This window comes from Protomyctophum bolini (assembly GCF_963924005.1).
Source record: "Protomyctophum bolini genome assembly, chromosome: 1".
NCBI lineage: Eukaryota > Metazoa > Chordata > Actinopteri > Myctophiformes > Myctophidae > Protomyctophum > Protomyctophum bolini.
The window spans coordinates 35,456,724-35,470,171 of NC_137862.1; the positions used below are offsets into that span (position 1 = coordinate 35,456,724).

At 38.9% G+C, this 13,448-nt stretch overlaps 1 protein-coding gene across 1 annotated transcript in view; it reads right to left on the bottom strand.

The window, feature by feature from the left end:
- Positions 1 to 6,589: 6,589 nt before the first annotated feature.
- Positions 6,590 to 13,448, bottom strand: part of kif18a (kinesin family member 18A) — a 30,277-nt gene continuing 23,418 nt past the window's right edge. Inside the window, exons 15-18 of the mRNA XM_080785854.1 lie at positions 8,914 to 9,289; positions 7,669 to 7,764; positions 7,107 to 7,207; positions 6,590 to 6,843 (exon numbers count right to left, since the gene is read on the bottom strand). Of these exons, the coding sequence (XP_080641980.1) occupies positions 6,713 to 6,843; positions 7,107 to 7,207; positions 7,669 to 7,764; positions 8,914 to 9,289 (704 nt within the window). The 3' untranslated portion in view covers positions 6,590 to 6,712. The remainder of the gene's footprint in view (positions 6,844 to 7,106; positions 7,208 to 7,668; positions 7,765 to 8,913; positions 9,290 to 13,448) is intronic.

Below are 13,448 nucleotides of genomic sequence, written 5' to 3' on the forward strand. Positions count from 1 at the left end.
GACTGGAACCCAGGCTACCCATTTTGAACAAAATGCTGCAAATCACTGCAGACTGCAGCGTCTGATTGTGGTGGAACTTTGCACGGACATTCGCACTACATTTAGGAACAAATGCCACCCTTTTATAGCCCCACCACCAGGAGGCAGATTTTTGTAAAAATATATCGGAACCTAATAATACCCGTTGTCAACTTGTGATAGCACCCGTTTTAACTATCTGTCTGTGTCCCTTTTGTGCCCATACTGTATATTATGAAGATCTCTGTAGTATGCAATACCCGTTGTCATAGCACCCATTTTAACTGTCTGTCTGTGTCCCACATGGAGATTTCTGTGTCTGTCTGTCATGGAGATCTTTTGTGGTGCTTCTGGAGAACCGTGTGTCCAACCGACTCGATACCGTGCACTGTCGAATTTGAAGTTGGTGGGGCAAACGGTTCTCGAGTTATGTGCATTACAACCGTACACACGCATGCACACAGAGACGTGGCACATTTATACTGTAGTAAGTAGGATTATCTATATCTCTAGTCAAGTGATCAAGACGGATCCATCAGATTTGTCATATTCCATGTGATTGGCGAATTCCAAACATTGTTGGCCTGGCGGACACCTGTGCTCTGAGGAGCACGTTTTCTTGTTACTTAATGTCAGTCTGTTACAGTATGTGTTGTTTATATAGTGACAATACCAAATAAAGTATATTTGGAACTAGCTGAAAGTATCATGTGCACCTATGGATGATATAATCACTAAAGATTTTCTCAAATAGTCTCTAACAGATTTTCTTTGTGTGTTCTGAAAATATTGTATTCATGCAACAAGCCTCATGAATTAAAAACAATTGTCATTTGTTATCATCATTAAAATACATTTTAACTTTCTTTCCTACCATTCACTATTCAATTCATCCCTCATTTGTTTTAATGTCAAAGCACATTTACAAAACACACACTAAAAAGGCACACCCAACTTATTGATTATTTGTAAATGTCACATAAAAGCCCATGATCATGGAAGGAGGCATAGCATAATATAAACAGCTACTGCACAACGATGACATTGCATCAAAGGCTTAAGGGAGGGTATGTGAAATCAAAGACTGATTTCAAGGATCACGTTAATTTGTTGTTAATATGCTTGTTCTTTTCAACACTGGAATTATTCAGTGTTTATTCAATGTTTCCAACACTGAAATTATTCAGTGTTGGGAGAAAAAAAAACAGGTCTCAGAGTGAATGCAATGACTCATCACCAGGGTCATTTGCCTTTCACTGCAAATGAGTGTGGGTGTCTTACTAAGTTGCAGTGGGTATTGTTTTTTCTTTTTTTTTCATATCGTAGGAGAGAGATCTGTACAAGAAAAGAAAGAAATAGAAAAGTTAAATAGTTGAAAAAAGTTTACTTTTTCTTTTCTTTTTTACATCTCTCAATCCAGTAAGATCTTGGAGATGTGGATACATGGCAGTCATATTAATCTCAGTTACCAAACAAGTAAGATCAATTTGTTGTGCCCAAACAGGATATGGAATGCTTCTGCAACATGATGACACAGAACTGATTCTTTGACGTTCACATTCTCGTTTAGTCCAAATGGTTCTTAAGCTTTCTCATCTAACTTGGAAGAAATTGCTGTTCGGGGGATTCTGTTGCTTTAAGTTTAATTGAAAACCTTTGGAACACACTCAAGATTACCCTGTCTCCTCAGCATTTGGAATGGTGTGGTTATAGGTAGAGGACACTTGTATGCATAATACAATGCAAATAATACCATGATATGACAAGAAACTGCAGATAAAATGAAGCACAATAGTCAGGTCAAAGAAGGCTAGTTGACATACTGACAATATCTTTCAGGGTGAGATGGAGAGTAGATGTGCCAGTCCGCCCTTCATCAGGGCATCATAATGCTATGATAAAGGGCAAGGCTATATGAGTTAAGTGGTAGCGCAATAAAAAAAGGTGAACCTGAGCCAATTTTTGTATAATCCTTTGGAGTGCCACAATAGCTTTTGTTTTCTTTGAAACATATGTACCGGTAAGTCAATGAGCAACACAGGCACAAGTCTAGATGAACAGGAGTAATGGGTGAAGGGCCATAGCACTAGCATAAATGGAATATGGTGACTTTATTTGAACCAGAGAGACTGAATATATATATATATATATATATATATATTTATTTATTTTAATTTAAAAAAAAGTTGGTTTGGTGTTTTAAATTTGATATTTAAACAATGATTCAATACATGACAGACAACCAGTACCGTGAAGCCATTCTTTTTTGTTCCCTATAGTCAAACATCCATAGCGGATAATGAACTCCCTATTTGTCCAGTTAAGTTCAACAGAAGTGAGCTAAATTGACTCAGAATTTCATGTTTTGGCTACTAGCAATTAAAGTGAGTCCTAAATGTTAACCAGACATTTCACAATCACACCTAAATGTCTTGAATACAATACAACACGTGCAGTTGCACAGGCCAGGTGCAACTTAATATTCATTGTTTGAATGGGCAGTGAACTATGTACAGGCTTTACAGTACTGCCACAATGCCTTTTCATTAACAGACACAGTTCCTCAGGCTTTTCATTCAACGTGTATTAATGTGGTCTCTGTGGTTTAAGCCAAGGGTTAACATACAGGTGGAAAATCATAAATGAACTGACCCTGCAGCTATTATTTTAACCTCTATGCACATATAAACAGCTTTTAACCTCAAATAATGTACTACTAAACTGTCAAAAAGAGCTTCATTGAACTCTGCTAATGGTACCTTTTTTCCTGTTTCTTTTTGCAAGGCTGCCTGCACCATACAGCCCATTCCTGTGAGGATGAGTCATCCAGACTCCATACATTTAAGGTAGGCTTTGGCTAAAATCTGGCGTGAGAAGTGTGGGGTGGTGGAGAACAGTGCTGAGCCATCAAAGCAGTACTGATTTTCTGTCACATTATTTCAGAACAGCAGACATTACCTGGTAAAGGAGGCTGTAAATGCTGCCCATCCCCCACTACACAGTTCTGTCAATGATCAACATTGTATTGATAAACAGATGCAGTTTTTTTAAACTGCCCTTTTTTATCTTGAAAACACACACACACACACACACACACACACACACACACACACACACACACACACACACACACACACACACACACACACACACACAGTTATAGTAAGTTTAACCTAAAATATTTTTCCACTCAACATCCGTCTGAGTCAGTAAGAATGGCAGTCGGCTATGTGCTTTATGTTAAAGTATTGTAATATTTTAAACTAATTTATCCAGTATAATGTTCTTTGTACTTTTCTGTTCTGCAATCCTGTAAGGATGAATGTTTGTTTACCACAGATAGTCAGGGGCCATTAGATAACAAAATAAAATGATTGAAAGAAAGATAACAAAATGTGAATATTCAAGGATATACACAAGTGTAGAATATGGAGGAAATATCCAGTGAGCAGAACAGTTACAACAACCAGTGCTTTAGAAAACGAAGGTACTGATCATCACGAAAAAAAACAATAAAGATATACTAAAAATATTTATTTATTCATGTTCGAGAACCTATGGCTCTGACCTCTGTACTCCTTACAATTGATGCGAGTTGTATAGCGAATGAGGAAATTGAAGCTTATGTCTAGTTTAGGCGTTGTCGTATGACAAATTATGAATCTGACTTAATTCTTCAGTTTCAGTTGCTCTTGATAGTATTATTTAAATGCCTAAAAGCTTACCTTATCTGTAGGCCCAAATCCAGTGGACAACAATAAAGTCCTCAAATAAATTCCTGCTGTATCTTTGCTCTCCACTGTTGTGTATGTGAATATGCTGGACAAGGATAGAGTTGGTATGAAAACAATCTTTGTAGTCTTGTTTTACATGTCAAATTCAGGTTGCATCTCAAGAATTTCCATAAACCCCATTTAATATTTGCATCAAGCATCACAGGAAAGTGAACAGCAAGTAACTATTGTAGCTCCTGAGCTGTATTTTCAGTTGAAAAACAAAAATACTGAGTATGTTTGCTTTTTAAGTTTACATAGCGCTTTTCTGAGTATCCAAAGACTCTTTACATGGGGCATGGGAAAACAACTTCAGTACTCACACTTTCATTTCAATAAAAGTAACATCTGCAAAGTAACTAAAGTTCAAATAATTAGAGTGGATAAAAAGTACAATATTTGCCTCAGATGAAGTCAACTATAGAGTATAAACAAATATAAATCATCAAGCAAAAATGCCGCAAATGTATTAAAACGATAATGCTGTGAGGGAAAGTTCTATGGGTTAAATGCATAATGAATACAGGTGGCAGACTATTCATCAGTCCTAATGCTTCATGGATGTTGTACTAAAGTGAAGTATTGCTTTAAGATATCTCTAATTAGCCAGGGGACAAAAGGATCATAGCTGACGTGTTGCCTTGTGGGAGTCAAAGTATTGTAGGAGAGATTGCACATGTTTAGGCCAATGTGTGGGAGTCTGTGCATGTCTTACTGGTCATGAGAAAAAGTTACTATTTTTAAACTCTTGGAACCCCCAACATATTAACTATATCCATAATTAAAATAATACTTGGATGATTGTAGTCTGTCCTGTTTCATTAAACTACATAGAGGTTGATCTTTGTCTAGTACTAATTATTTCTGTATAACTACTATAGTGACTACAGAATGGCAATTGAGGATCATTATGTTATTAGCCATTAAATTAGTAGCAAAAAAATCACAACTTATGTTTAATTCCAAAGAATAGGCAATTATGGTAAAACTGCTTCATGTAGTAACTTAAAGACAAGATAATAAGTCCTCAGTCTTAAAGCGGAAATACCAGTCAAGTCAATATGGTCGTTATTAAATAATACAAAAATAGAGTTCTCAACTTTGTGACGCATTTGCAGAGGTATGTTTTCCTAACAAATCACAACACATATCATGTAATGTCTCTCAGGGAGGCAACACAAGAATGGGTCCGACATGATCTGAGATTCTACCTGCAGTTGCTAAGCAACATCCACCTCCAACCTCTGAGTCTGCCCCATTGGTCAGCGGGAAAAACGCACAAGGCAACCCATTGGCTAACAGAAAGTTAATAAACTTTAGCCAAGACATGCCTCCTTGTAAGTGCACGTGCGTGCATGCATGCGCTCGCGCGCGCGCACACACACACACACACACACACACACACACACACACACAGAGTGAAGAGATTCTTGTGAATGAGAGCAGGAGAGGGTGTCAGTACTTGCGCAGTACAGTGCTGATATATGCATTGAGCTTCTGAGCTAAAAATAAAGATCACACTGAATGCTGTGCCACTGGAAGTTGCAAGACTGAATTCAAAGTGACAAGTCTAGTTCTCTCCAGACTACTGAGGTTACACTCTCACTACAGTTGAAGTATGTTTCGCCATTCATGTTTAGTACAGGGTTGTCATAGGCTTACCAGTGTTGCCACTTCCCACAAATGATTAATATAAAGTTTTTCATGTTAAATTAGAAATATCAGTGGCTCAAACGATGAACACACCGCAGACACAAACCTTGGTTGGACCGGAGTCACAATTCAGAAGTTCACTGGTGGTTGTACAGCTATGTAGAAGCAAACCTCATTTAATTCTAATTGCCATTTACAATTCATTATAAAACTATACTGTATATACTTTCGGTACACAGCGGTCGGACCATTGTCTTCTATTGGACAGTGTTCCGATTTCCCATTGTGAGTTATGAGAGAATGACCATCGAAAAGCCCACATGAAATTTGTAAAAACATTTAATGTTTTATCTTGAACTCAGATTGGCCTATCAAGAATATCATTTCCTGTGCACTTGACAAAGTCTACCGTGACCCGATAGCTACACTTCTCTTGACCACTGCTATTAAACAAACAAAATACTGCGAGTAACAAAGACATTTGAACACTACTGGAGACACTTTCAAAGGATTGGTCATTTTTGGGTAGTGGTAGTCTCTTAAATCTGGAGATGAGATCTTTTGACAAGAATGTCAACAGTTGGAATCCCTGGATAATTTGGGCAGGGAGAGTTGGCAAGTAATGCTATTCACTCCCTCAGCAATCCCTGCTGAGATGCCCTGGGCCTAGAGCAAAGGACATAACTAATGTTAATTCTTAACATTATTATATTATTAAAAAAAGATGAGGGGGCAAAGGAGCTGTGCTTTGAGTTTATGAATGGCAAAGTGGTCCATTTAATTACATTCACTCCTAAAAAAAGAAAAGAAAGGGTGCTTGGGTAGCGCAGTGGTAAAGCACATTTTTGTGGACAGAATTCATTGAAATAATGACTAAATTGGGGAGAAAAAGGGGTATAATACCTCTACAAGTTTGGCAGATTCACACAGGAATATTTTCATTTTCTTTCAGTATATTCTTTTCCCTTTTCTTGTAAACGGCAAATGATGGGAATTTAAAAACAGGTGTTTCACTGATGCCTTCATCAGGGTCTCTAGTGCTTTTCTTCAGCAATAAACAAAGTTGACGAAAAAGAGAAATTAAAAATTTAAATAAAATGAATCATCTTTTAAGCATGTTTTTCTATAGAATTATTAGTTTATTATGTACATCAACATTTTGTGAAAATAACAAGACAATGGCAGAGACATTTGCTGTACTACAAAAAAAACAACACATTTTAAAAGTTTTCTCCATGAAACTAAGCCAGATGGTGAAATTATTTTCTTTACATCCTCTTGGTGACACTCTTGAAGGTTTTGTAGAAAATCGACTTTGACTTTTGAGGTTCAAGACGACTGAGATTACCCTCAGAGGTGCTTCTTACCACTCTTCTGGCAGGCTGATTCTCTGCTGATGCTAGGGGCAGAAAGGAGAAAAGTAAAGAACATTAGAGGTGATTTAAGTGGCTGCCATGTATGAATAAGGCGGAAAATTTAAAACAAAACAAAGCAATAAAATCAATCCTCAAAAATACAAGACTATAGCTATAGCCTGAGAAAAGCGAGCCAATCACGTTCCAGTAGGTTTGGCTTCATAATGTTGAAGCTGCTACATTGTCTCAGTGAAACAGATTAAGAACTCTTAGGTAACCCTAGGTAGAGGTCTCTGCTGATACTCACCTCCAAAACGACGCACTTTCATGGGTCTCCTGGCCACAGAAGGCTCTACCTTTACACGCTTAGGTGCTGAAAAGCCCTGTTTTTCCTCTTCCGTGGTGGTCCTTGATGAAAGGGTAGAAACATATAGGTTCAAGCTCCAATACTTTCATTTTTTACAATTGCTCAAAAAACGAAACAAAAAAAACATACATAAAACTAGAACTGCACTCTATCGAGTGCACACAAGTACGCCATTATGGCCTACTAGTGCGCAAGCAGAGCGTGCAAGTTGAAATGAAATACTAAAACCAATAAACAAAACGTATTATATAACTGGCTGTCGACGGTGACGTAATTACGGTACGTTTCAATATTGGTTGGGTAACATATGTATGTATACTGTACATTTGGTATGCACGCATACCATACATACATACGTCCAGCCGACCCCAATACTTGCGCACTCTGCTTGCACAAGTAATTAAGATATTAAGTTATCAATAAACCATTTTGATGTTTATTTATAACAATGCATTATGAAGATGTAACCAATAAATGTAAGTGTAAAAATAATTCACCTTACCGGGGTAATTTACGCTTTACTTGTGCAGCTGACGTCAAAGCCATGTAGGGCGGCTCGGTGCGTCTCATCATGTCTGATAAAGCTGGAATTGGTTCTCTGTAGGGCACAAATTACCGTTAGTGTGGTATTGCTTGTTTGGATTAAGAGCTCGGAAGACTTTTTATTTTGTACCATTTGCATTATGTTATTATTGGATATTAATTTTGTTGTATGTGAATAAACTTGGATCAAGATACCTTTTCAGAATCATTTGTTTATGACAACTGCCAATTTATATTTTGTGTTAAAACAGAAATTAAACCACGCATATATACCATTCAACAGTGTGGCCATCTCCAGCAAAGAGATTCACAACCTTTTCAATGATTATTTTTCTTTGCGGCTTGCCTATAATGTATTGACAGTTTTGCCTCCACCCTCTCTCTTAAAGCCAAAGTTGAATACAATACATCCAGGGCTTGACAGTAACTTTTTGAGGCACTTGTCCAGACACTCACTTGTCTGGACAAGACATTCACTCGTCCAGACACAAAGTCACAATATTGGAAAGGTGATTTAATATTAGGAAAGCCACACAATAGTGCCAGACATTATTGTTGGCTGTTAGGAGCGTAACAGAAATAGTGAAACCAAGAGTCACTTGTCCAACGCACAAGTAAAGATGTATTACTTGTCCCGGACAACAGGACAAGCCTTAATGTCAAGCCCTGCATACAATTGTGTATCAAAACTTAAATCAACCCACAGGGGTGTTCAACAGTATAAACATTCATTTCAGTTACACCACTTCGTTTAAGACCAATTAATTCAGCTTTGCAATTTCGAGTATATTGTTGTTCCATTTTTTCAGGTTTTTCTCGTCATTCATTTTTCAGAACGTGAAAACGTTATTGTTCAGAGAACAATATCCTTATGGTTAGAGCGTTTGCCCAGAGATTGGATCCATTTTGGACTGCCCTTTCTCTTACACACATTTATTTGCGGCCTCGATTTGGTAGTTCTTATTGCAATTTTGGTATTTTCTATTAAATTATTCAGGTTTAGTCAGGTGGCTGTTATGCATGAATGAATTGTTAAGTTAATTTAATTAATTACCAACAAGAGCATTGTACCACCACTTCAAACAATGTGCCCGTTTCAATCTACAGAGCTTAGATTAATTTGCATTGAGAATGGCCAGTCCAATTTCAGGGGATTTATACTGCCAAGTAGAAATGAAACAAACAACAACAAAGATTCTTTCACCTTTTGGCGGTCTGTTGCTTCCAGAAGTTGGTCCCAGTAGGCTTGAGAGGTTGGTTGTGGACCGAGTGGGCTGCAGATGTTGATGCTTCACAAAAGCTGGCAGTTTCTACTATGATGGTTGAATTAGCGATCGGACCATCAGACTCAGTCATTTCAAAAGTTATATTCGGATCAATTGAAACAGGTGGATGGAGTGGCAGTGTCAATGGAGCATGTTCAACATGTTCTGGTGTGCATTGGAGTGGTAACATGCCCTCCTCAAAGCCTTGTGAGGCAAAACCAATGGTCTTGGGGCTCTGTGGTGGCATTGTCACAGCAAGATTTCTTCGAGTGGGCTTCCTTGAAGGGGCGTCATTCATCCCAATGGTATGATCTCCTGTAACACAAATGCAATACAATAATTACAAAATAATCCAGATTAAAGTAAAACAAGTTCAGTCAAGCCAGAACGTATTTTGTGGGCTCAATAATTATTAAAGTATATAATATTAGCTGGCAGTGACATAGCTTTGGAATATGCCTATAACATGGTTTCCCCAGATCATCAACATTAAAATTAAGGGACCAAGCCCGAAGGAACTTCTTGGTCCACCAAAAATAGCAGTTCTGGCTTAACCGTGCAGTCGGTTTTCGCGAAACTTGGCAATATGGTAGAAGGCTATGCCAAACTGTGAGGACGGGAAGCCCATGACCACTGGTGGCGCTATAGCACCCAATTGAAAATGTTCAAAAACTTTGAACAGTCATTGCTCATGAACTGTTTCACAGTCAGCAATACAACTTCATACACATGCGTCTACTAATGCCGAACAACTTTCATGTTCTGACTTCATCACCACTATGGGGTGCCAAAAAGTCCCTGAACGCCAGTTTCTATACTTTTTTTTTTTTTTTTGCCCAACATTATACACGTCTGAAAAAGACGACAAAGACGTCGTTGGCGCTGTGGGAGTTGCTAAAAAAGGAGTCAAGTAGGTCGTTGCTTTAGATCACCTGCCATTTTTTAAGTGAAGATTTTTAAGTTTTACGAGCCAATGAAAGATTTTCTTCTGCCCCTAATAGTTAGTTAGTCAAATGGCACTGAAACCAGTCTTACTACAATTGGCCAAAGGGGGGCGCTATAGTAAAGGCTTAACTCTTGCCTTGTTTGGCCAAAAGCCATGGCCACATGTGCCATGACTCATGGGGAACACATCTGTCACTTTGACCAGTAAACTCCGCCCTCAAACCTTCCACCATTTTGAGCAGTTTGAAAAAATGGTTAAACCTGATTTTCTGCCAGGATTTTTGAGCAATTTGCGTGAAATGTTCTACACACAATATATGGACCATGATCTGAAATCCCAGCTGAAGAGAAGTTTGTACGTGAAAAATTGTACAAGAAATATAGCTGCAAGCAGCAATAACAGGCCTCGTCTGTCTGTCAAGTCCAGAAAGTATTTTATTGCAACTCCCGCATAACTTCCGGGCTTGATACGCTGATGCAAATAATAGTTTGCTAAAATCAGCGACAAAGCAACCATGACAGTCTTAAAAACTGTCAATGAGAAATCACGTTTGATGTCTCACATCCTTACTCAAATGGACCTCCCAGGGGCGGAGCTAGACTCTCAGTTCAGATTTGGCAATTTGGTGAGGTGCCCTCACTATATCTACTTTCATATCATAATATCAATATCTGCCCAGACCTAATGTATGTATGTCTTTCCTTCGCATATAGAGAACCTTTCATGCAACCAACTACATACTTTGTGGGTGTACTTCTGATTAAGGCAATCAGATGTCTATTCACAGTTGTGCATCTTGTGCTGATCATACACGACACGTGTTTGTGCATTTGACTTGCTCAACGATTGTCAGGCTGCATAGTGTGCAATAGCAATTTTTTAAACCCTTCTCCCTATAATAAATACGGCTTCAATACAACAATAATGCTTGTAATAAATACATTAGCTGCAACAAATACTGTTTTACATGCTTACATAAATGGATCACATATACTTAATTTATTTGACAAATGTAATTTATGACCGTCATAATACATAAATAAAAATATGCAGAAATGTGAAGATGATTAATGGAACTATACATAACATTACACTGAATAGCAATAACACAAAAACGTAATATTTAACACAATTTAGTCAGAGCTCAGACTACACAGCAGGATGAGGGAACAATGATAAATGGCTCATTTCTGTGAAGGAGGAGTTGTCCCTAGCAATAAATGGCGGCAGAGTTCCTTCAATCACATATTTTTGGATGTAGGGGATTAATACATGCATGAGTTGCTATTTTTGGCCGAAGCTGACTGAATTAGGGTCGCCTGGTTGCCACTGTCTGTTTTTTTTCATGGTGCTGCTTTTTTAGCTGGTGGGCAGGGGAGACTACGTCTGCTGACGTCGTCCCTGCCCTGCTTTGGATTAGCATTTTCATGAATGAAGCTCAAGAGGGGTTGGGGTGAGAGATTGTAGATAGACAGGGAACAAATAGAGAAGGGGGGGGGGGGGGGTGTGTGTATACAGAGGCAAAGAATGGTCCCATAATAGCAATAACCAGACTGACGGACACTGGGGGGGGGGGGGGGGGGAGAACAAAAGAAGCGCGAAGGACACGAAGGAAGAAAAATGTGGCAGGGAGAGAGAGGAGAGAGTATGAGGATTGAAGATGACGCGAGAGCTAGGAGGAGGTAGACAAAAAGACTAGAGGAAAGGGGAGGAAGATAAAATAAATTGAAATTTGGCAGCACAGCATGCTCATTTAGGCAAATAATGTCCCTCTACTGTGAACCTGAGCGTTTGCGGCAATGTCCCTTCCAATATTTTTGAGTAATCTCAGTTTTGCTATTTATATCCACTCCACGAAGAGTTAACATTTCCAAATCCATGCCCTAAAAAAAGAAATAGGAAAAAAAAGAAAAAAGGGAACTTCAGTATGATTGGCTCACAAGGCTGCAGGGTGGAGCCATTTTTCATAACATGCAGTGACTAACAGAAAAAGCTGAGGTAGCAGCGAGGGATTGATGAGATTGATATCGATTAATGAGAAGGACAGAAATAGGCCATGAACCCCCAAATTTGGTGTAATTGTTTTTTATCTCTGGGACCCGCAATCTACACAAAATCCTCAGTGTTAAAGGGTCCATTTGTTTCCATTTAAATACGGTTTGGAGTTATGGACCAGTAACGGCCCATTTGGTTCCCATCAATCATTTAGCTGTGAAAACCCCTGTAACCCTCTAAGGACCCCTGGGGGTCGCTAGACCCCACTTTGAGAACCAGTCATAGAATATTAAAATACTGAACTATATAAAGTGAAAGCTATTTAATTGGCAGGCATTGTGATTTGGTTCATGGCCAGCTAGACAGGACAGGTGTCACATTTTACCAGCAGGGCTTTGTGTGGATGTGAGCTAATTCCAGTTACCTCTACAGTAGATGCTAGTGTAGATAGACACGCAATCTGACAATGATCAGTGAGCTACTTAATACGTACCATGACATGAATCAGTGATATTATGCATGCACCACAAACAGTTTGCGTCCCGGCCCCGGTCAACGTGTTGTGAGCCAGAAACATACTCCTAAGTGACTAACCCTAATACTTGGGATGGGTTAAATGCGGATACATAGGTCTACTACATTTCACTGTATATGCAAATGTGTACTGACAAATACTACAAAGGAGTGTGGCACAAATTATAATTAATTATTAGCTTAATTGTATGTTGCGTTGTATTTTAACGATATTGGGCTCAAAACGATACAAAATTAAATTTGTATTATATATTCATCCAATTATCAACATTGGCAAATTGAAGTAAGTCAATGGCAATTGCGCTTTTATAGTGCATTCGATCGATCGAGCCATAATGCCACTTACGTTAGCCGGTTAGCTAACTATGTTGTTAGCACAGCACTGGATCGTCCATCTTAGATCGTCGACCATAATAATCCATTCTATCTGTTTCTTTCAATCGCCTGTATCTCCTATTCCTTGTCCCAGATGGCATTTTGGTCAAAACAGCGTTTCTTTGGCGGCACAGAGCCGGCGATGTGGAGCGTTCCAGTGCCCCGGGCTGGAACTGTGGCTTTTCAAAATAAGAGCTCGACTGGAAAAAATGCTGGCATGAATTAGATCCTAATTTTTCAATAAATGCTAGCTAGCGCTGAAACGGTTAATAAATATAAACCCTTAATTGACTCGTCAATGGCAGTGAATGTATAAAAAGTATAGCAATAGAGTATGATAATGGGTCTTGTTCATGAGTGAGGGGAGGACTGAGAAGGAGATCAGCCGGAGAATCGGAGCAGCAGGGGCGGTATTGCAGTCGCTGTACCGCACTGTTGTGACGAAAAGAGAGCTGAGCCAGAAAGAAAAGCTCTCTGTATCTTTGTTCCTACTCTCACCTATGGTCATGAAGTGTGGGTCATGACCGAAAGAATAAGGTCACGAATACAGCCGGCCAAAATGAGTTTTCTCCGACGGGTGGCTGGCATCTCCCTTAGAGATAGGGAGATGTTCAGTCAGAAGTT